This window comes from Bacillus rossius, chromosome 8, assembly GCF_032445375.1.
Source record: "Bacillus rossius redtenbacheri isolate Brsri chromosome 8, Brsri_v3, whole genome shotgun sequence".
Lineage (NCBI taxonomy): Eukaryota > Metazoa > Arthropoda > Insecta > Phasmatodea > Bacillidae > Bacillus > Bacillus rossius.
This window is the reverse complement of record NC_086336.1, coordinates 33,012,391-33,033,109: the sequence shown is the minus strand read 5'-3', so window position 1 is coordinate 33,033,109 and position 20,719 is coordinate 33,012,391. Positions and strand designations below refer to the sequence as shown.

The window sequence follows — 20,719 nt, the reverse complement described above, 5'->3', positions numbered from 1 at the left end:
TTAAAAAGGAAATATGAGTACAGAACATCTCATCTGCTCTCAGTTTATTTTTACCTGCTTTTCATAACCAGAATCTACTTGGATGTCTTGAGCTCTTAAAAAAAAATGGACTTAAAAGATACCTTCACTTAACAGTGGTTTTGGTGCTTTAAACGTGGTGAGAAGAGTGTTGAAGATCATGCTCCTTCTGAGCGCCTTTCAACATCTCGAAACGATGAAAACTTTGAAAATATCAACCAAAAAATTGAGGATCGTCGTTCTTCAATCGAAAAGATTTCAGAAGAGACAGGAGTGAGTTAGAGCTCATGCCAGCAGATTTTGACTGAGGATTTGCAAATGGGACGTGCTGCTGCTAAATTTGTACCTCGCCTTCTCAAACAGAATAAAAAAAAAAACATTTGATTGAATTTGGACCAGGATTTGAAAAAAGAGATTTAAAGTGATCCAAACTTTAAGTTGGTGTTACAGGTATGACCCAGAAACCAAGCAAGCATCACGCCAGTGGAAGATTCCCAACTCCCCCAGACAAAAAAAGCAAGACAAGTGAGGTTGAATGTTGAGACAATGATCATTGCCTTTTTTTACGTTCGTGGAATTGTGCATCGGGAATTCTTTTCCCCTGGCCAGACTGTTAACCAGCACTTTTATTTGGAAGTTTTAAGACGTTTGCGAGAAGATGTGGGGAGGAAACGCCCGGAAATTTGCAGATCACGTGACTGGTTCCTTCATCATGACAACGCCCCCGCACACACAGCCTTACGAATAAACTGCTATTTGGCCTGTCGGGTGGTCTGTAGTTTCCCACCTTCTGTATTCGCCAGACCTAGCTCCGTGAGACTGATTCCTGTTCCCAAGTATGAAGAAAAATCTTAAAGGGAAGAATTTTGATGATGTGGAGGTGGTAAAAACAGCTTTGCAAAGGGCACTAGAGGATATCAAAGTTGAGGAGTTCTACAGGTGCTTCAAACAGTGGGAAAAATGGCTTGACAAGTGCATCACATCTAATGGAGAGTACTTTGAAGGTGACGGAAGGAATTTTGTAAAAAAGGTAATAAATAAATTTTTTATGACAAAGTCCCCTTGTACTCACAAGCATCATTATGATTGATGTTTTTAGAACAGTTGATGTGTAACCTGGCCATGCTGAGTCAGTTAGGTTCCATACGGTTCTGCCTACTAATAGTTGGCTCTGCTGCTCCATTCCAAGCAACGTGTTTCCATCGAACTGTGAAGCACACCTTGCAAGATTTTTGGCTCGCGTTATATTGTAGGTGTGAGCGCTGTGAAAAAACTAGTTGGAAGTAAAGTAGGCATCAGTTGGTTCAGGTTATGAATTCTCAGTTCATAACTTGTAACTCACTTAAGTCATGATAAAATAATCCAGTGGCTCTAATAATGATGTGTAAATTTTGCTCTGTAGATGCAACCTAATTATTTATTTTAGACATTGTATTTATTTATAATAAATTCCATGCACACACATACTCCTAAATTATATAATTAATACAATTGTACCAAAATGTACTTTTGTAATCATTTTGTCTAGTATAGTGAGGGCTAGAACATGTTAGTGTGTTAAGCTGTCAAAATCATATGACAAATACTGTTTTTTTTGTTTATAATTTTATGTACTTATGTACTTCCAACCACTTGACAGTAATTGTATGATTTTTTTTAGAATGAAGAAGGTAATGACTACCACATGGAAAAGTTGCGGCAGTATCAACTCAACAGGTTGAAGTACTTCTATGCCGTCATTGACTGTGACTCCGAGAACACTGCAAATAAAATTTACACTGAATGTGACGGTCTGGAATATGAAAGCAGTTCAGCCCGTCTCGACCTACGATTCATTCCAGATGACATGACTTTTGATCATGTAAGTACTACCAGAGTCTTCGTTTGTTTGAGTTCTCCTCTGGTATTAGAATGTTTTGTACTTACTGGACTGTTAATACGGATACTTTTCTGTTTATTGCACACTGATACTTTCATAGAATGTCCACATTTTAGAAAGTTAGGAAAAATCAGGGAAAGGTTAGGATCTCATTCTCCTGTCTGCGATTATTCACTCAGATTGAGATTTTTTTTCAGGTGTTTTAGTGCGTAGTCATAAACACTATAAAATGGTGTATGCAAAGTTCTGTTTGACAGACAGTTATGGTGATGGTGGAGGGGAAATTTTATTTATTTATTTTAAGAAAACTGCAAATTAGGTAAATTATTCATGTTAATTGTAATATTGGCCATGAAAAATCAAGACTATTTTATCTCGGACTTGTGTGGAGATCCTGTTTCATCACGCTCTTTTCATTAGTAGTTAGGTTGACGTTATCAAACTAATGTATTTTTATTTTCTTTAGCAAATTGGCGTGTTTTGTTTCTGAGGAGTTAATGCCTCTTTAATCAGAAAAGCAATGTATTTTTTTCACATATTGTGTGTCTACAGGCTGGGTTTATAAACTTGCAAGTTTATAAACAGGCAACAAATGCAAGAAAACTATGATAATGTATAAAACATGCAAGTCGCAAGATATCACCAACCCTGCAACTTGAAACTTTAAATTCTGGCTTCTATCCATAATTAATATTTTTCAGGAAAACGTGTATAATTCTTAATCTGATCTAAAAGTGTAATTTTATTTCACTGTCAGATAGTTTAATAATGGAAAACCTGTTAGTTGGACTAAAAGAAAATCTTACCCTTCTATATAAACAACGTCTGCATCTTAGTAAGGCTTTGAAACACTTGGCTTCAAAAAAGGAGGTGGAAATGCAAGCAGAATCTCAAGAAGTTGTAAGTTGGTGGATGCTTGTGTTGTGTTCATGTGTCTTATGTAATTTATTAACACGTATTTAAAAACACTGTTTTTTTTTGTTGTTAGTTTTTTTTCTTCCCCTTTTTACATTTTGTTTTCTTGTATGGTTTATAAACCCGGCCTTACTGACGTCAATAGTCATGGATTAATGTAATAATGTCATGTACCTACCAGCAGTTAGTAATTGGATCTTTTTTTCTGGTGGTTATGCGCAGTAATCAATCTGTAAGTGTTAAGCTGAAACAAAGTATAAAAGCTTGAGTAGATCTACCTTATGCCCTGCCATGCCATAAATGTGGATAAATAACAAAATTTCAATTGAAAAACCCAAGATAATGTACCCTTATCACCCTTAATTGGCTCCTGTTTTGTATGGTTATTGATTTTTGTTGAACACAGGAGCCTCGTGAGGTATGCGACACACTTCCAGAGTTGTCCAAGTACAAACCTCGCTTCTTTACGACCACCGCTCTCCAGCAGTCGAAAGTCGAACTGACGTGGGACGAGACGAACCCGGACCGTACGGAGATTGCTCAGAAAGTCATATCGGGAGACGTCGATCGCGCAGAGCTTCGAACTTACCTTGCAACTTCCAGCAGCGAAGACGAGGATGAAGAAAGCAAAGAAAATCAGCAGAAAGGTAAAAATATGGTAGAAAGGGTTTTGTGATGTATTTCACTCTTTCTATAGCATGTTTCATGTATAGATTGCAGTGTGCAATTTAATGGGCATTTCCAGTGCACGATATCTGCTGTTAGTGCTGTCCTTGTTTTTGTGTGTTCTGTGGCCAGACATATCCACAGAGCACAAAAGTTTTAGACAAACCTTTATAGAATTATAGTGTAATGAAATATTTAAAATGTTCTTAAAATTTTTTGTTTTAAAAGAAAAAATTGGATTGAGAATTTCTGAAATACATTTTCTTGTTGCATTTCATCAAGAGTATAATTTCATAATATTCAATTCTTACTTCTAAGGAAACACAACAGTAAGTTGCCATCTTTTTTTTATAAATTTTTAAAATATTTTTTAGTATTCAAAATTTTGTCTCTGTTTGATCATAGGACATAATTAATGGAATGCCGTGTTATTTATAACGACTAACTACTAAAAATAGTTTCTCCTGTGAAATAAAAATTGGTGTCTAGAATTAATATTTTTTTCCTTCAGAATGTAAACGACTGTAATAATACTGTCAGTAGACTGGTAGACTTAAAAATATACTAAAACTTAATATAATTATTGATAGTATATAAAATAACAATTTTAATGTTAAAAATCTGGGCAGTGTCAATATGGCAACAGTGAGTGCCGTTAGCTCTGTACTGCAATCGAAGCACGAGATGGACTATGGATGTACTGTACTGCGGTGGGCCACAGCAGTTGAGTTGGCAGATCATTCACCTCCCACCGAGGCGATCCCTGTTTGATTTCCGGCAGGGTTCAACCTGGATTTTTCGCAAGTGGGGAACGGGGTAGACGTTGCCGCACGCGTGTGGAGTTTCTTGGGGTACTGCCATTACTTCCATCTATTCATTCTGTCGATGGTTCTTTAGCATCTCATTACCTTTCATCGTCTCTAAATGAGTGTTGTACGCGGAAAGGGGGAGGGCGGAGCATATCCCTCTCCTACTCCGAAATCCTAAAACATCAATAATTCCCCCATCAACTAATGGAAAGGATTTCAAAGCAAACAGCAGGCAAAGTGGTTCGGTCCCGCTTTTGCTTCCCATGAAATGAAATTCTTCATACGTTACTGACTCTACAGATCTAGTTGTCAATCTGCTCAATCCAGTTCATTTCTTGTACAGTGAGGCATCAGTCACTTATTATTTATTATAAATTTAACTCTGGTTATGGTTATGTTAATTAGAGCTGGAAGTATTCTTTGAAGTGTTGTTTTTTGTTTTGTAGATGAGCAGAACGCTAGTCAGGATTATGAATCAGAAGATGGCCCTCAGGAAATGGACACAATATCAAAATACAAAGCACTTGTTCAGAGTATCGAAGAAGAGGAAGAACGCAAGAAGCACAAAGACGTGGAGATGGAAATATCCTGGGGAATAGGACTAAAGGAAAAGGCCGAAGAACTGACAAAGAAAAAGATGAAAGAACAGGATGAGCTGACACCTTTCCAACAGTATTTAGAAAAGAGGAAGGATAAAAAGAAACAAAAGAAATTGGAGAAGAAAAATAAACTCACAGAGGTAAGTAAATAAAATTTATTTAGACACTTGACTGTAGGGTAAGAAAAAAAGAAAATTTTTACTTCGGTTGGATACCAAACACTGTCAAGTCCAGCTTTAAAACAAGTTTTGTGAAAATTGTTTAGAAATTGTTTTCTTTTTTTTTTTTTTTCAAATTTATTTAATAATAATAATAATTAAATAATGTCAATAAGGTAACATCCTTGTTGGATGCAAATCCGAAGCCTATCCTGAAACCTCTGTACAGTTTTCTCCAAAAACTTATTAGCAATCAAACTATGAAAATTCACCTTTTTATCAAGTAAAAAATGTATGATGCTAGAGTAGTCATTTTAGGCTTCCTGTAACTATTTAATTATATGTGTTATGTTTTTTCAGGAAAGTGGAGAGAACCCGTACAGTGATGATGACATTCCATCTGACATTGATTTGTCTGACCCATATTTCAGAGAGGAATTCGAAAAAGTACCGAAGAAGACAAAAAAACAGAAAGGCAAGAAAGAAGCAGAGCAAAATGATGAAACAAATAATGATAAGGTAATGGGAATTGTCAACTATTATCTTTTTTTTGTACCAGTTTACATGCTCAGTATTTTTTCTAGCATTTTTTTTACAGGGATTTCCATATTAGTCAGTGAGTATGACTTAGGCAAATTTCTTCAATTTTTATCATGTGGCAGGAAAGATGCAGTGTGTCACATACGCATCACCTGTGTTTTCCTTATTGGCTGCTAAAGGGCAGGTGTGGCTGTATGCTGTTTGCCTGCGTCTAGATGTGTCTGACCGGGTGCACGTATCTTCACATGTGACTTAATTTTTGTTTGAGCTTTATGATTGTCTTTGATTACTAAACAAGCCCATCAACTATGTTGGCCAGCTAGGTGCTCTATGCTTATTTGACATGTTGCACTTCTTTGTGTGATTGTGGCGATGCCCCGTCCTAGCTCCGATAGTTTATTACTGAGCAGGGAAATCTTGTGAAATACAGTCAAACCTCTATCGTTTTTCAGGGGACCAACAAAAAAATTCAGTAGATGCGGACATTCAATAGATGTGGACTTCACTCTTAGGTTTTAAAAAAAATATTTCAACCTCAAAATTAGTGTCAGAAATATATCAGTTACTTGTCATTAAAGTTTAATCAATTTAAAAAAAAAAGGAAGCATTTTACTTAATTAAATTTACACTTTAAAAAAAACATAGCCTATGCACAACAGACCTATAATTCAATTTCAATTTATTCAATAATCCTAATTCGTTCATCAAGTGTTCTCAACTACAGTAAAACCTCGCTCTTACGGCCCCCAGTTCATACGTACACCTCGGTCGTACGTACAGATTTTCGAGAAAATTTTTTTTTAAAAATATGAAAAATTGTAAGAAATACGTTAAAGTTAATTTAATATACAGTCGTATCCTGCAGCGTTCAGAACAAATATGGGCTACATTACACATACGCATTGCGCCACAGTAAAAAAATTTAAAAAAAAAAGCCGCAAATTTATGTAAATTTACCGTCAATAGCGCGCCATGCGCGGAGAAAGGTCATTGTACTCGATCAGCTGTTACGGCGCGGCGTAGCCGCCGGCTGGCTCTCTCTGTTCTCTGAGCTGCGCATGCGCAGTATAACTCACTCAACGCTCCGCCCAGACTCGTGACCTTCCATCAGCAGCCAGCCAATAGATTGCGAGCTTAGCGGAAAAAAATATAAGCTCCACCTCCTGTGTACCAGTTTTGTCCAGTTCTAATACCAGTTTATTGGTATACGCACCAGTTTTCTCGCTGCCGTGACATGTTCAAGTTTACGTTCATCTTGATGTCTTGATACCACTAATTAATTATTTATGATCCCCAGAAATAAATGGTTAGTTTAAAAAATATGCGTCAACTGTACAATACCGTACTTCCGAAATTATAAAATACGTATAAAACAGTTACCAAGACTCTGCTCATTTTATCTTGTGAAGTTTAAAAACGAGACGTCTTAATGCTCAGTCATAATAAGGGACATGTTTATTCTTGAAGTGATTTTATATATGTACGGTATAAAATGTTTTGTTTTTTATGTTACCATTTTAGCCGACATGAAAAAGTTTCGTACATAAATACAAGTCGATAGTGTGGCAACGTTTCGTGACAGGTCGATTTCACAAAATATGGCACCAATGTTAGCCATCTACTGTTTGTTGACAGTTCACTCGTTGCTATTATAAAATGGCTGCAGATTTAAGGTGATTTTTACTATTTCTATATACTGTCGTTACTGTTTTTATGACGGTTTCTTTCTAAGAAATGGTTAATTCTGCAAAATATTTATGGTTAAACGATCATCTATTATAATTTATAGTGACGGAACCACATATTTTGTACGATCAATGCGGACAAAACGATAATTCGAACATCGGTACAAGCGGACTTTTTTAACCTTAGTTGTATGGCAATTTTGCCGGGACCGTAGAAAGTATACGATAAACACGGACAATCGATACATGCGAGTTCGATAGATAGAGGTTTGACTGTAGTAACTTATCCATATTTTGCAGGATAAAAGCACTTAAAGTTCTTCCAGCATGTTTAGGTTTCCCAAGTTTTAAGTAGTGACTGCGATCATTTATACATTTGTACAACAGCAGGTCACTTAGTCCTCCTTCTTCTTAGACATTCCCCCCCCCCCCCCCCCCCCCCCCCCTTCACTCATGTTTACAACTGTTTGCAAGTTATAAACTGTAAAAATATGTTCATTTACTATAAAAATTGCAACAAGTCACAATCATGCCCGGCTAAGACGATGCTGTTTTCCTTGCACGCACCGAAAACAATAGAAAACTATGTATTTGATCGACTGTTTCAGGTAGTTAGGTGTGAAGTTCTGGCCACAACTGTGATTTACTCAAAACTATTAATGGTTGTTTTTAAATAAAATATTTTGAAATTAATTTTTGTAATTTATTATTCTCCAGCTGAATTTACATACCGGTTCCATTATTCCACGATGACATCACACAAAACTCACTGTTTTCGCTGCTCGTTCCTCACAGTCCTTTGTCTTAACGAAATAACATCCTTGTGACCCCTGGTCTTCTAGTTATTGAACAAAAGAACTATTCTCGGTGGACCACCTGGCCACTGCTCATTTGGGGCCTAAATTTCTAGTTACAATTCGACGAACTCTAAAAAAATGTTGATATTTACTGTGACATGGCCCCTACCCTAGATGTTAAATTATCTGCTGCTGTGCGCTCGTAATATTTGTCGGTGAGCCACCACCCGACACATCCTTTCGTCATAATACTTGAACTATGACTAACAGACATATTCGTCCAGGAATTACTCAGTGCGCTCTTGTGACGTAATTTCCAACCAATCACAAAATTCTTAATATTCTTAAGACACTTTCTCCTAATGGAGGTTGGCGTTACACATAGCGAGCTATATGGAATATGGACAAGATGTTGTACCATCTCCAAATGTCCTTCAACCACAAATTCTTCCTCCTCCCAACAGACCTTTTTTCTTGTGTCTTCCCTTCAACAATGAGTTGCCCATACCCCTCACCTCTCATAATGTGCTGTAGATATTGAGTTTTCCTTTGCTTTATAGCGAACAGCAGTTTATTTTATTTTCTTTCTTTTAATTCAATGAAGGACCTCATTATTTGAAATGTTCAGCGCCCAAGGTATGTGTAAGAGATGGTGATATAGAAACATTTCAAAAGGATCAATTCTTTTCTCTAGATTTTGGTCAAAGGTCTAGCTTTCATATTTTTAAAGAAATTTATAGAACAAGTATCAACAAACCATTCATATTCTCAGTTGCAGACTTATAAAGTGATGTTTCATGGTAATATAATGTCTCGTGACCTGTTCTGTTCTAGATTTTATTTCTCTCGGGCAATCACACTACTCATCCAGCACATTACCAAAGTATTTGAAAGAGGAAACTTGTTCGATCTTTTGCAAAATCACAAAATCACACATAGAAAAATCAGCCAATGATTGGCATCTTGACCAACTCACGAATCTTTCCCACGCCTATAGAATTCACATAAAGCTAACATTTAAGAGATTCTTAAGTTTTTATACAGTAACTAGAACTTCATTATTTCACACGGTGAAAACAATAAAGCCATCCAGTCTTGCTGTTCTTCACAATTGTTCATAGTTGAACATGAAATCTTCAGTTCTTTAACAAGAGATGTGCATAATTAAAGCATCTCAAACTGTCTATTTTTTATTGTAAGATTTGTTTACAGAATTGTTTTTTGGGCCGTGTAAATTTTGAGTTAACATTTAATTAATATCAGTTTTTCGTCTGAAAAAAAATTTCTATTAAACGAACACAATCCACTTTCAAGCAATTGTTTACGTTTAGGAATAGAAAAATTTATGAGCATGTTTTTAATAATTCTGTGCTGCTAACTGCCTTTCCAAAAAGTTCTATGGTAATAAACCGGTCTTACCTGCCCTAAGGTAGATTTTTATTATAATTGTTATTATTATCATGTTTGTGCTTACTCTATCCTCAATTCTTGTTATTTTGTTTATTTGTTTGATTGTGTCTGCTTTTTTTTACTGTTTGTTCCGTATTGGTCACTGCAGGTATGTAACACGTCACCGTGCTTGAGTTGGCCAATTGCGATGTGCCTACCTGTTGTGAATTCCACTCAGGTAGTGCTTGCCCGCTCTTGGTACCAACAGATGGGGTTGTCCACATATTTGCAGTTACCTTTTGTCTTTTTGTCATTCTCATTTTGTATTTGTCATTGATTATTTTCTTCTTTGTTGTCCTTGTCTATAATTTTCGTCCCCACTGTAAAAGCCAATGGCTGTTGGTGGGGATGTAACATAAGTAGGTATAAAAATAAATAAAATATAAAATAAATAGTCATTACCAAACATGCACGTTGACAGGAAAAGGTTACGTTGCTTTATAAATTAATTTTAATAGAGGCCCGGTAATCCACTGTTTATTTATGTAACAGTGACTCTCTCTTTCTACCCTGACTTCATTGTCAAGATGTTGCATGATCTTTTTACAATAAAGGCCCATGCCCAAAAATGAAATAGTTTAATATAGCAACTAACTATCCTGAAAAAATTAATCTGAAATTCAGTTAAAATGCATACAAATAATTAAAAATCACTTTCAGTAAATTAATCTCAATAAGATGCACGACTCATCAGAAATATTAAAAACGTGAACTAATGCAGGTTATGATCATAAAACATGTTGCAAAGGCACAAGTACTTCTCAATAGAATAAACAGCTGTTATTCACATCCTATCAGAAACCACCAAGTATTGATAATAACCCCTTAATAAAAAAAATTATAACGTGGAGAGTATAGTAGTCTGGGTCACTACACAATGTTGTACAAACTGTGATTTAGACTTTCCATTTGATTTTTTTTTTTCTTTCAGGCTGAACTGGAATTGTTGCTACTGAATGAAACAGAAGGTAAAAACCACTTTAATTTCAAAGCGATCCAAGAACAAGAAACTGAGAGCAAGAAGAAGAAAAAGCGGAAGAAGAAACTTAAAAAAAACACAGCTGTTGCTGATGTACAAGATAATGCAGACTTTGAGGTTAACAATTTACTTCATACTTTATTGAGTGTTCTGTTCAACTGGATCTCACTCCAGAGGCCCTATGTTAGAGTTTATAGCTGCACATGAGTTGGAAGTCATGTGATATTATCTCGAATGAAACATAGTTATGGTATGCTGGAACAGGTTGTGTGCACCTAAAGCGTCCGTAATGGACAGGTTCGCACCCTTCAACTTTGCCAACTCGCATACAGTATCATGAAATATGCTGCTGAATGAAGAGAACTGTTTCCAATAAATAGATAGAAAGACAATTCGTAAAATTATTCATCTTAAGTAATAATTGTGCTGCAAACTTAAACTTTTTTCTTTCATTGTATTCATACTCTTTTGGCATAAACTAATTCTCTTGTGTGACTAACATGCTATTTATAGTATCATAATTATATTTCACCTTATACGAAATAAACATTCATGTTCTTTTACTCGTTTGCTGAATAAAATCCAACCCTTAGTCATACTTTTGGTAATTTTTTAGAGAAGCGGCTTCTAAGTAAAATAAGTGATAAAATTCTGAAACTGTTGTTTTAGAATTTGGAGTACTGCTTATTATTCGTGATTACTTTGTAAAGTGGCATTGCAATATTGTAGTAATTTTAATATAAAATTATTTATGTAATAATTTTTTACTCTTTTAGGGAAGAATTGGTTACATTTTTAGTGGTCATTTTAGGTTATAATAGTTGAATCATGCCTTCAAAATTTCATTCCATAAATTATTTATCACTTGTTTATTCCTATGTAATTTAAAAAAGAATCAGGGTTAGTTAAATACATAATTTATTTAATCTCGATTTAATGATGTATTTATATGTATTGTATTATTTCAGTGTGGTATTGTTTGGATTTGTAGTTGTCTCCAGTGATCCACTGGTTGTAAGTATGGAGTTAGGAATAATTATAGGTCACATTTGTTTATGTTTGGCAAGCTAAGTAAAATAATGCTGTTAGCCAAACCAATATAAATTTCATGCTTTAACTTTTTAATTATAATTTGTATGTTTCTCTGTAATCATGCAAAACAAATATTTAATATCCGTTTTTGGTACAATACAAATGCTTGACTGTTACTGTAAATTGCATTTTGAAGTTGTTTCCTTTTTAATAAATAAGTAATATTAAACAGATTCACAGCTTTATTTTACATACCTGAACTAACCTGCAAAAGATAACACAGAAAGGAGCATGTAAGTACTTAAAAGCTTCTTATATGACAAAATAATTAGGCCTCTATAACTTCATGAATCTTTCTTATTTTAATTTTAGTTGCAGCATAATGTATAATACTTACAGTCAAAGTGTTTGTAAATGAAAAAAATTCTACAGTAAAAAAAAACATACAATCAACAACCATGGGGAAAGGGTGAGAAATAAAAGATGCTAGTTTCACTGTAAAACAGATTAGCCATAACATGAAAACCAAATTTCTTTGGTGCATGCGTCACATACAAAATTATCTTAAACACGAGTGGTGAAATCGAATGTGGAAAATTTTCTTTCCAGCGTAGCAAGTGTGCCAAGGGGTGTTTCGTATGTGAGTTCTTCTTGCTAGTCGAGCTCACGTACGTCTGTAAGATGAGTGTTTCAAACTTAGGGCCTCAGGGGAGATGATTGGAATTTACAATTTTTGACCTGAACACAACAAAAATTTACCTAGTATTTATTCAATTTTTTATAGAAAGAAATTGCTTACTTATAACAAATACTTTCACTGTTTTGAAAAAATATTTAAATTTATATATAAACAGCAAAAACCAATGATTGTGCCCATTGTGGAAATAAGGCTGTAAATAACAAAGAAATATGTCAAGTTTTTTGATACCTCTAACTTGCAGTTATACCTAATATTGTGTCTTAGGTAAGAATGCATTTTATGTACTAATTTTAACAAATGCTACATAATAACATTATTAACACGTTAAAGTTTTCATTTCAGGTGAACGTGAAGGATGACAGATTTTCAGCTCTGTTCAACTCGCATCACTTCAACATTGACCCGGCAGATCCACACTATCATGCAACCAAAGGCATGGAGCTGCTCGTAGCAGAGAAGTTGAAGCGCAGGCAAGAAGATGACCAGATGCCTGAGGTATTTGCATCGTAGAGTCGGAAGTGCGTCGTTTGCCCTACAGGCGTTTGCCCTAAACGAATTTTCGAAGCATATTCTTGCATTCCTCATTCCAAACAGGCGTTTGCCCTAAAAGCATTTGCCCTAAAGGTGTTTGTCCTAAAGTCGTTTGCCCTACAGGCGTTTGCCCTAAAGGCGTTTGCACAAAATGTTTGATAATCACATTCGGACCAAGCTCCGCCATTTTCCCTAAAGGCGTTTGCCCTAAAAGAAGTTTTTCGACAGTCATTTGCCCTACAGGCGTTTGCCCTACAGGCGTTTGCCCTAAAAGTTTGTGAATTTTCAATAATCCGAAAATGAATGCTTGCTGGGGTTTGCCCTACAGTTGTTTGCTCTAAAGGCATTTGCCCTAAAGTCGTTTGCCCTACGAACCTTTTCGAAGATAGATGTCCTTACGTGTGTCGCCCCTGTTGACAAATGTTGGAACTATTCTCCAAATGAGTACAAAGTACAAAATTCACAAATTAGATGGCAGCACATACGGTTTGCTTTCCCAACTTTGAAGTCTAAGAATGCAGCTGGTAATTGAACCTTACAACAGATGGTGCGCCAATCTCAATAACTGGGTTGTATTTTTTATATCATTTTTTAACAGAGAGGTTGATGATGTAATATTTTCCAGGGTGGGGGGCGGGGTGTTAACTAGCGAACGAATTAACTTAATTTAATATTGCTGCTCTATATATAAAAACAAGCATTAACAAAAGGAGCTTACAAAATTTTATTATCCTTGCCTGCTGGAATTTTCATTTAAAATCGTCCTAAAAACGATGACCCTAAAATAATTTAAGGCAGAAGATTATATATATGCATTTATAAAAACATTTTCAGTGTTTATAAGTTACTGTTAAAATAGCCACAGAGACCTTCATGCCTATTTTCAATTTTTATATAACATGTGCCCAACTGAATCTGTCGTTTTATTAATATGTTTGTAGAATGCGGTGAAAATACTTCCATCGAGAGTGTGCATATTTTGCTAATTCGCTCAGACCATCGCTAGCTTAACCCCTAATAAGTTTTATGGGAACAAGTGAAGTATAATAAAAGACTGATTTTATGTGTGACAGCCAATGAAATGTACAACTTTTCAAAATGCATTTTATCATATCATCCATATTGCCACAATATTTGAATGAATGTAATAGGTATGAGTGTAAACTAGGAACGATTTTGATATGTCGTGGAATGTACAATAATGAATTACGTAAAATTATAATACACAAAGAAAGATCATTAAATATAACTCTGTTTCAGATGCTAATGAATCAGCAAAAATAGTAAAATTTTAGTTAATATATTTTCAAAACAAGTTAGTTTCAAAATTGCTACGATCTTGTTTTTAAACACTGAATCAACTTCTCTATATTTTTTGCAAGTGAAGATTAGAAAATAAATATTTAAAAAAATAATTCACCGAATTACATAATTGTCAAAATAAACCGTTGCAATTTTATTTAGTTAATTACATGCCCACAAACAGTCTTACGACTTAAACAGTGGGCACGCACGATATATATATATATATATATATATATATATATATATATATATATATATATATATATATATATATATATATATATATATATATATATATATATATTCAGTATTTGGTTAAATGTACGCAATAGGTTTATCCAACTTGACTTGCTTGCCTTGGTCGGCAGATATGTTGTCTGTTTTCTCTATTAGAACTCTGGGTATCGTGTGTATGGAGTAATGAATTCTTTCTTCACTTCTGCTAATGAAATTTATATACCCACTTTTATACCCATGGTTATAATAGAATATAAAGCAAAAATTGGACGCCGTGTGGGGCGTGCTTAGAGGACAGCAAACCATAACAAAAACTATTAGCATAACAATCATGTATCAAAAATAGTATTAGTTGTGCACGCGCAGTTCATCTCCACAAATTAAGTTTGTACGTGACTATATATTTTTTTCTTCTGAGATCGTTATTAGGTAGATTTCGCAGAGCGACTTACAGAAAATTTCATGATATTTTCTCCTATCTAGGTCTTATGAATTTCAGAATTTCTAATTGAGGTAAATATGAATGTCTAACGTATTGTTGGATTGGATTTATATCCCATACATGTTGTTGAGCCAACAATTAATTTGCAATTTATTGTTACATAGGATATTCTCGAAATATTCATAAGATTTTACATAGTTATTGAAACTTCTGGAATTTTTCAGAAAGTTTTTTTTATATTGGTAGGTCGCACAGCGAAATCTACATTTCCGACTGGCTGCCATCGGGGATTTTTCATTTATAATTATGGGATATATGATTTCACACTATTATGCACACAGACGCTTCATATATAAAACAATCTTGTTCAAACGAAAAGTTTTTAATTTTTTAATAAGACATTTTTTTTGTGACAGATATCTCAAAGAAAACAAAACTAGTAATTCGGCAGAATTCTATACAAGCCTCGTTGCCAAATTTAATGGACACAAAATAATAAATTACCTACACACAGACACAGCGAGGCTCTTTTCAGCGTATATGTTACATGGCAGGACAAGATTCAAGAATGGTTTAGCTTGGGAGAAGAGTCCTTTCAAAAAAAATGTCAGGTAGGAGCCCTGGTTCAATACACAAGAAAGTCATTCGTAAAAAGATTCGACACGGCACAACTCGGCGTAAACTGGCTTACCAAGAACATAGTCGGTTGAAACTAAAACGGCGTGAACTCAAATCGACTAAACCAAATGTTGACTATGGATCCTCATCAGGGCAAGTTACTGATGTACAAGGGTGTGATCTTCCTGAAAATGAACTATTAAGTAAGTGTGAACATTACATCGCGTCACTGCAAGTCACTTTGGAAGAAGGAAGGAATATTGTGGAACAAACAAATATGCATACAATCCCGCAAGGAAAGTCGTTCTGTGTGCGGTGGGCTAAAGTCACATTATTATTATTGAGAAATACCATTACGTATCTTCATTATTTTATTTTGGGAATATAAGTGGAATCCACTATGGAAATATGGGAAATATTATGGATATATTTAAATATATATTATACTAGCTGCAGTACCCGTCTTTGCCCGGGCTGAACGCCGGGTGATATATTGTCCGCGAGTTACAGCAAAATGGATAGCGATATGTCCAGTGTGTTGGACGTTAAGAAAAGACACATAATTACTGTTTGTGTATCTGTGACCTATGATTTTCTGTTTACCCATGGCGATCGGTTGAAAGGTTTAGAAGTTGATGCGCTACAGCGCCATATAGCGGCGAGTTACAAAAAAATGGATAGCATAAAAACCTTCTTCATGATAAAAACATTCGATGTGCCAACTGTCATGGCGATCGGTCAAACGGTGTAAGAGTTTTCCGACGTCATACATGCCAACATCCAATTATATATATTCTTATATTTCGAAATTTTGGGGCATTCACTTTTGCGGAAAGTGGATGTTCAGGACCTCGAATGGTTTGGAACACTCCATCTCGAAAGAAATGATATTTCAAATTCCTGAAATTTTCGAGATTTTGGGGCTTTGTCCCCAGAGGGGGAGGGGTGATTTTGAGGACCCTGAATGGCAGGGAAGCAATAAAAATCGAAAGAGAATGATTTTTGAAATTTTCTAAATTTGGTGGCTTTGACCCTTGATAAGGGGGGAGGGGGTTATTTTGAGGACCCCGAATGGCTCGTAAACACTCCAAATCGAAATTTTGGGAAATTTTTTTATTATTGGGTCATTGACTCCTTGTGGGGGGAGGGTAGTTTGAGGACCCCGAATGGCACGGAAACACTCCAAATCGAAAGAGATATAAAGGAATATAAGAATGTAGGCATTTACTGTACTCCTATCTACCATAATAACAATATTGACAAATAGAAAAACTTATTACCTACCTATGAATAATGATTTTTTCTGCAATTTAAATTGTAATATACAAAAACGGAATTGAAAATTGAAACAAATATGGCGACACTTCAAACTGTCAAGATCTTTATATTTTCTTACTCTCTACTTAGTTCCTTACAATAGAAAAACATAACGTAATGGCTTGAAAGCTATTGCTCGGCAGGCATAGAGGAATGACACTAACAGTTTGTATATCTATGACACACATTACATAAAATTAAGATATATATTTTTTAACCCGTTTAAAGATTATTTTTTTAGACAAAAGATAGCCTATGTCCATCCCCAGGATATAATAATCATGGTAGCCGCCGTGTGTTCAAAGCGGACAGTCGTGTGTGTGCGATCGCGCTCCGTGTATATCTGTTGTTTTGTGATAAAATCAGTATTAATAATTCGCTACTTAATCAGTCTGACTTCTTGGGGTTCCCCTCAACCCTAAATGATCCGTGTACTTCTAATCACGATCTAACTCATCCGAGTATGTTTCGATCACCCACGAAAAAAACTCCTACTAATGCGACGGGATCATGTGATAAACCTATGTACGAGCTGCGTATCGAACCATTAAAGTCAGATCAAATAAATATGGAAGCTCTATATAATCTAGTGAATTCTCTAAGTGTCAAAGTTGATGAACTAAAAAGTGAGAACCTCGTGTTAAAAACGCTACTCCTTGATTCCAGAGAAGAAACTGTCAAAATTAAGCAAGAAATGATACAAATAAAGGAACATTTATCATCAGGTAAAGACCATAATGCAACTTATAGTCAAGTAATTAAGAATTCTTCCACTCACAAGACAGCGGAACGTGTAATTTCTCAACGGGACACGGTAAACCGCAGCCAGCCGCGTGACCTACTTACCAGTCAGCAGGAATCCCGATGCGTCATGAGACACGATGACAAAGAACGTGTCGACAGTACACCATTCACGTTAGTGGAACACAGGCACAAGTCCAACACAAGAGATACCAGTGACATTAAACGTTCAATGGAAATGAAGAAAACTCCTATGAAAATTGGGATTCGTAACATTTCCACACTTAAAATGTTACCCAAACCAGCACCCAAAAGAATGAAAGCTCTGTTTGTGACTCGTTTCGACCCAAGTGTACAAGAACAAGAAATTGTAGAATACATTTCAAGTGAACTGAACTTAGATCATATTAAAGTAACGAAGATGAAAACTAAATTCAATTCATATGCCTCCTTCCATGTTCAGGTTTTAGAAGAGGACTTCAGTTGAATTAATAACATTGTGTTTTGGCCTAACGGCTGCCTAATAAGCCCCTTCTATGGTAAATTACACCCTGAACAAATCTTGAGCAACTCATCCACTACCGAGGAACTAAACACCTCTACCTGCAACATCGCAACTAATTCTACTGCTATTTCTAAGCCTACATCTGCTCCTACTTCTGCCTTAGCGCCTGGAGGGGCTTCTCACTAGTTCAGTGTGAAACTTAAAAATGAGGAGTTTATTTTATTTTATCAGAATGTAAGAGGCTTGAGAACCAAAGCAATTGAATTTTTTGAAAACATCTCGCGTAGTGATAATGATTTAGTATGTCTAACTGAAACTTGGTTCACCGATAATAGTCTGAATTCTCATTATTTCAACAATAATTACTTTATTTACAGATCTGATAGGGACCCTGTATTAACTTTGAAGAGTAGAGTTGGTGGTGTCCTGACTGCTGTTAATAAACATAAATTCAAAAATGTAACATCTAAGCATGAATATGACTATCCAGGAATAGAAGCTGTCTGGATAAATATAAAAACACATGATAAACCTTTAATCATTGGGAATATCTATATTCCCCCTCAAACAACTCCTTCAGCTTACACTTCATACTTTGAAGCCCTTGAAGATAAGTTTGTGAATTCTGATGTCTCTTTATTAATAATTGGTGATTTTAATGTTCCAGGCATTGACTGGCCTCAATTACATACCCAAAATATAGTTCATTCAAATATTAAGTCGAAAGCCAGATCATTAATCAACTTTGTATCAGCAAGAGGTTTAATTCAGCTTAATCAAACTCAACCTTCGGCCCAACTCTTGGACCTATGTCTCACTAATATTGAATCATGTCTGGTTAGCAAAGCTCTGGAACCACTAGTTAAAGAAGATAGCTTTCATCCTGCATTAGAGATAAACTTCCAATTTGATATGTCAATAAACGATAATACATCGACTTCATATAAAAACTATAAGATTGGTGACTATCTCGGCCTTTTTATTGCTCTTAGGGACCATGACTGGTCAATTTTATACAATTCTAAAAATATAAATACCATGGTTGACTACTTAACGTGTACAATGAATGATCTTATAGATTTATTTGTACCTACCACTATTAAAAAGGCTAAAAAATATCCCCTATGGTATTCCAACCAACTAATAAAATCTCTTAAGAAGAAATGGCACTATCATAAATTATATAAACGAAATCTGAATCCTTTTTACTATTTATTATTCTCAGATTACCGTAAGGAAACTAAATCACTTATGTGTAGGGATAAAACAAACTGGCTTTGTAATATTAACAATAAAATTAAGCAAAACCCTAAAAAATTTTGGAATTATGTTAAATTAATGAGAAAGGGTTATAGTCAGCATCCCTCAATTAAAATTAATAACTCAATTACGGATAATAATTATTTAATTGCAAATTCCTTTGCTGAATATTTTTCAAGTGTCTATGTTACTACAAATAACACAAATAACCAAAACATATCTTCTTGTTGTTCATACAATATTCCAATGTCTAATATCTCGATTAGTTTAGTCATATGGAGTATAAAAACCTTAAAATCTACATTGTCCACAGGACCTGATAACATACCAAATTTTATCATCAAAGGTTGCTCCTTAATCCTTGCTCCTCTCTTACAGCATATATATAATTTCAGTATTCTAAATAGCATCTACCCTGATAAATGGAAAATTGCAAAGGTTATTCCTGTACACAAAAAGGGCAAAACTTCTATTGTTTCAAATTATAGGCCTATATCCCTGTTAAATGGATTTGCCAAAATTTTTGACAAAATAATATTTAAACACTTAGCGTTTAACGTAAAAAATAGATTGTCTGATTCACAGCATGGGTTCAGAACAGGTAAAACAACCATGACAAACTTAGTCTCCTTTCTTAATCCTATTTATTCAGAAGTCATCACACGTGGTCAAGTAGATGTTTGTTACTTTGATTTAGCTAAAGCTTTCGACACTGTTAATCATCAAATACTACTAAGCAAATGTTCCAAAATTGGGCTAAGTGATAAATTTTTATCATGGTTAACAAGCTATTTAAATAACAAAAACTTTTATGTTTCAGTACAGAATATAAGTTCAGATCTCCACCCAACTCCTTCTGGCATCCCGCAAGGTGGCACACTATCTCCTTTACTTTTCAATATCTACATTGATGATATAATATCTGGATTAAAGAACTCAGTTGGCACTCTTTTTGCCGATGACTTAAAGATATATAGAAAAATCTCTTCATATCATGACAGCTATCTACTTCAATGTGATATTACAGAAATTGCAAATTGGTGCACAAATAATTTGGTCAATCTAAACATGGAAAAAAACTGCTATCATTACCTTCACTAGAAAAACCTACCCATTGCAATATGAATACAAACTTGATAACTCACCTATTAAAAAATCTCAACATGTCAAAGACCTAGGAATTTTACTGGATCAAAAACTATTTTTTCATCTTCACATTGAAAACATTATCTCGGTATCTAACAAAATACTTGGTCTAATTAAATTTATCACCTTTAACACCTCCAATATTGACTCTATTCTCTCCCTCTATACAGCTCTAATAAGATCAAAACTTGAATATGGTTCTATTATATGGAATAGCATCAATAACACTGATATTGAAAAGCTTGACAGGATTCAATCTAAAGTATCTGACTATATTAACAAAAAATTAAATACCATCAATAACATAGATTTAAATTCCCTCCTTGGTTCATTATCAACTAGAAGAAAGATCTTAGATGCCATTTTTGTCTTCCATTGTTATTATGGTAAT

General features: G+C 34.8%; 1 protein-coding gene across 2 annotated transcripts in view; it reads left to right on the top strand.

Moving 5' to 3' along the window:
* LOC134534721 (ESF1 homolog) overlaps positions 1 to 20,719 on the top strand; it is a 44,806-nt gene that overhangs the window by 17,102 nt on the left and 6,985 nt on the right. For both annotated transcript variants that reach the window (XM_063373207.1, XM_063373209.1), the window contains exons 5-10: positions 1,679 to 1,879; positions 3,219 to 3,459; positions 4,734 to 5,026; positions 5,405 to 5,563; positions 10,447 to 10,611; positions 12,569 to 12,721. In XM_063373207.1, the coding sequence (XP_063229277.1) occupies positions 1,679 to 1,879; positions 3,219 to 3,459; positions 4,734 to 5,026; positions 5,405 to 5,563; positions 10,447 to 10,611; positions 12,569 to 12,721 (1,212 nt within the window). The remainder of the gene's footprint in view (positions 1 to 1,678; positions 1,880 to 3,218; positions 3,460 to 4,733; positions 5,027 to 5,404; positions 5,564 to 10,446; positions 10,612 to 12,568; positions 12,722 to 20,719) is intronic.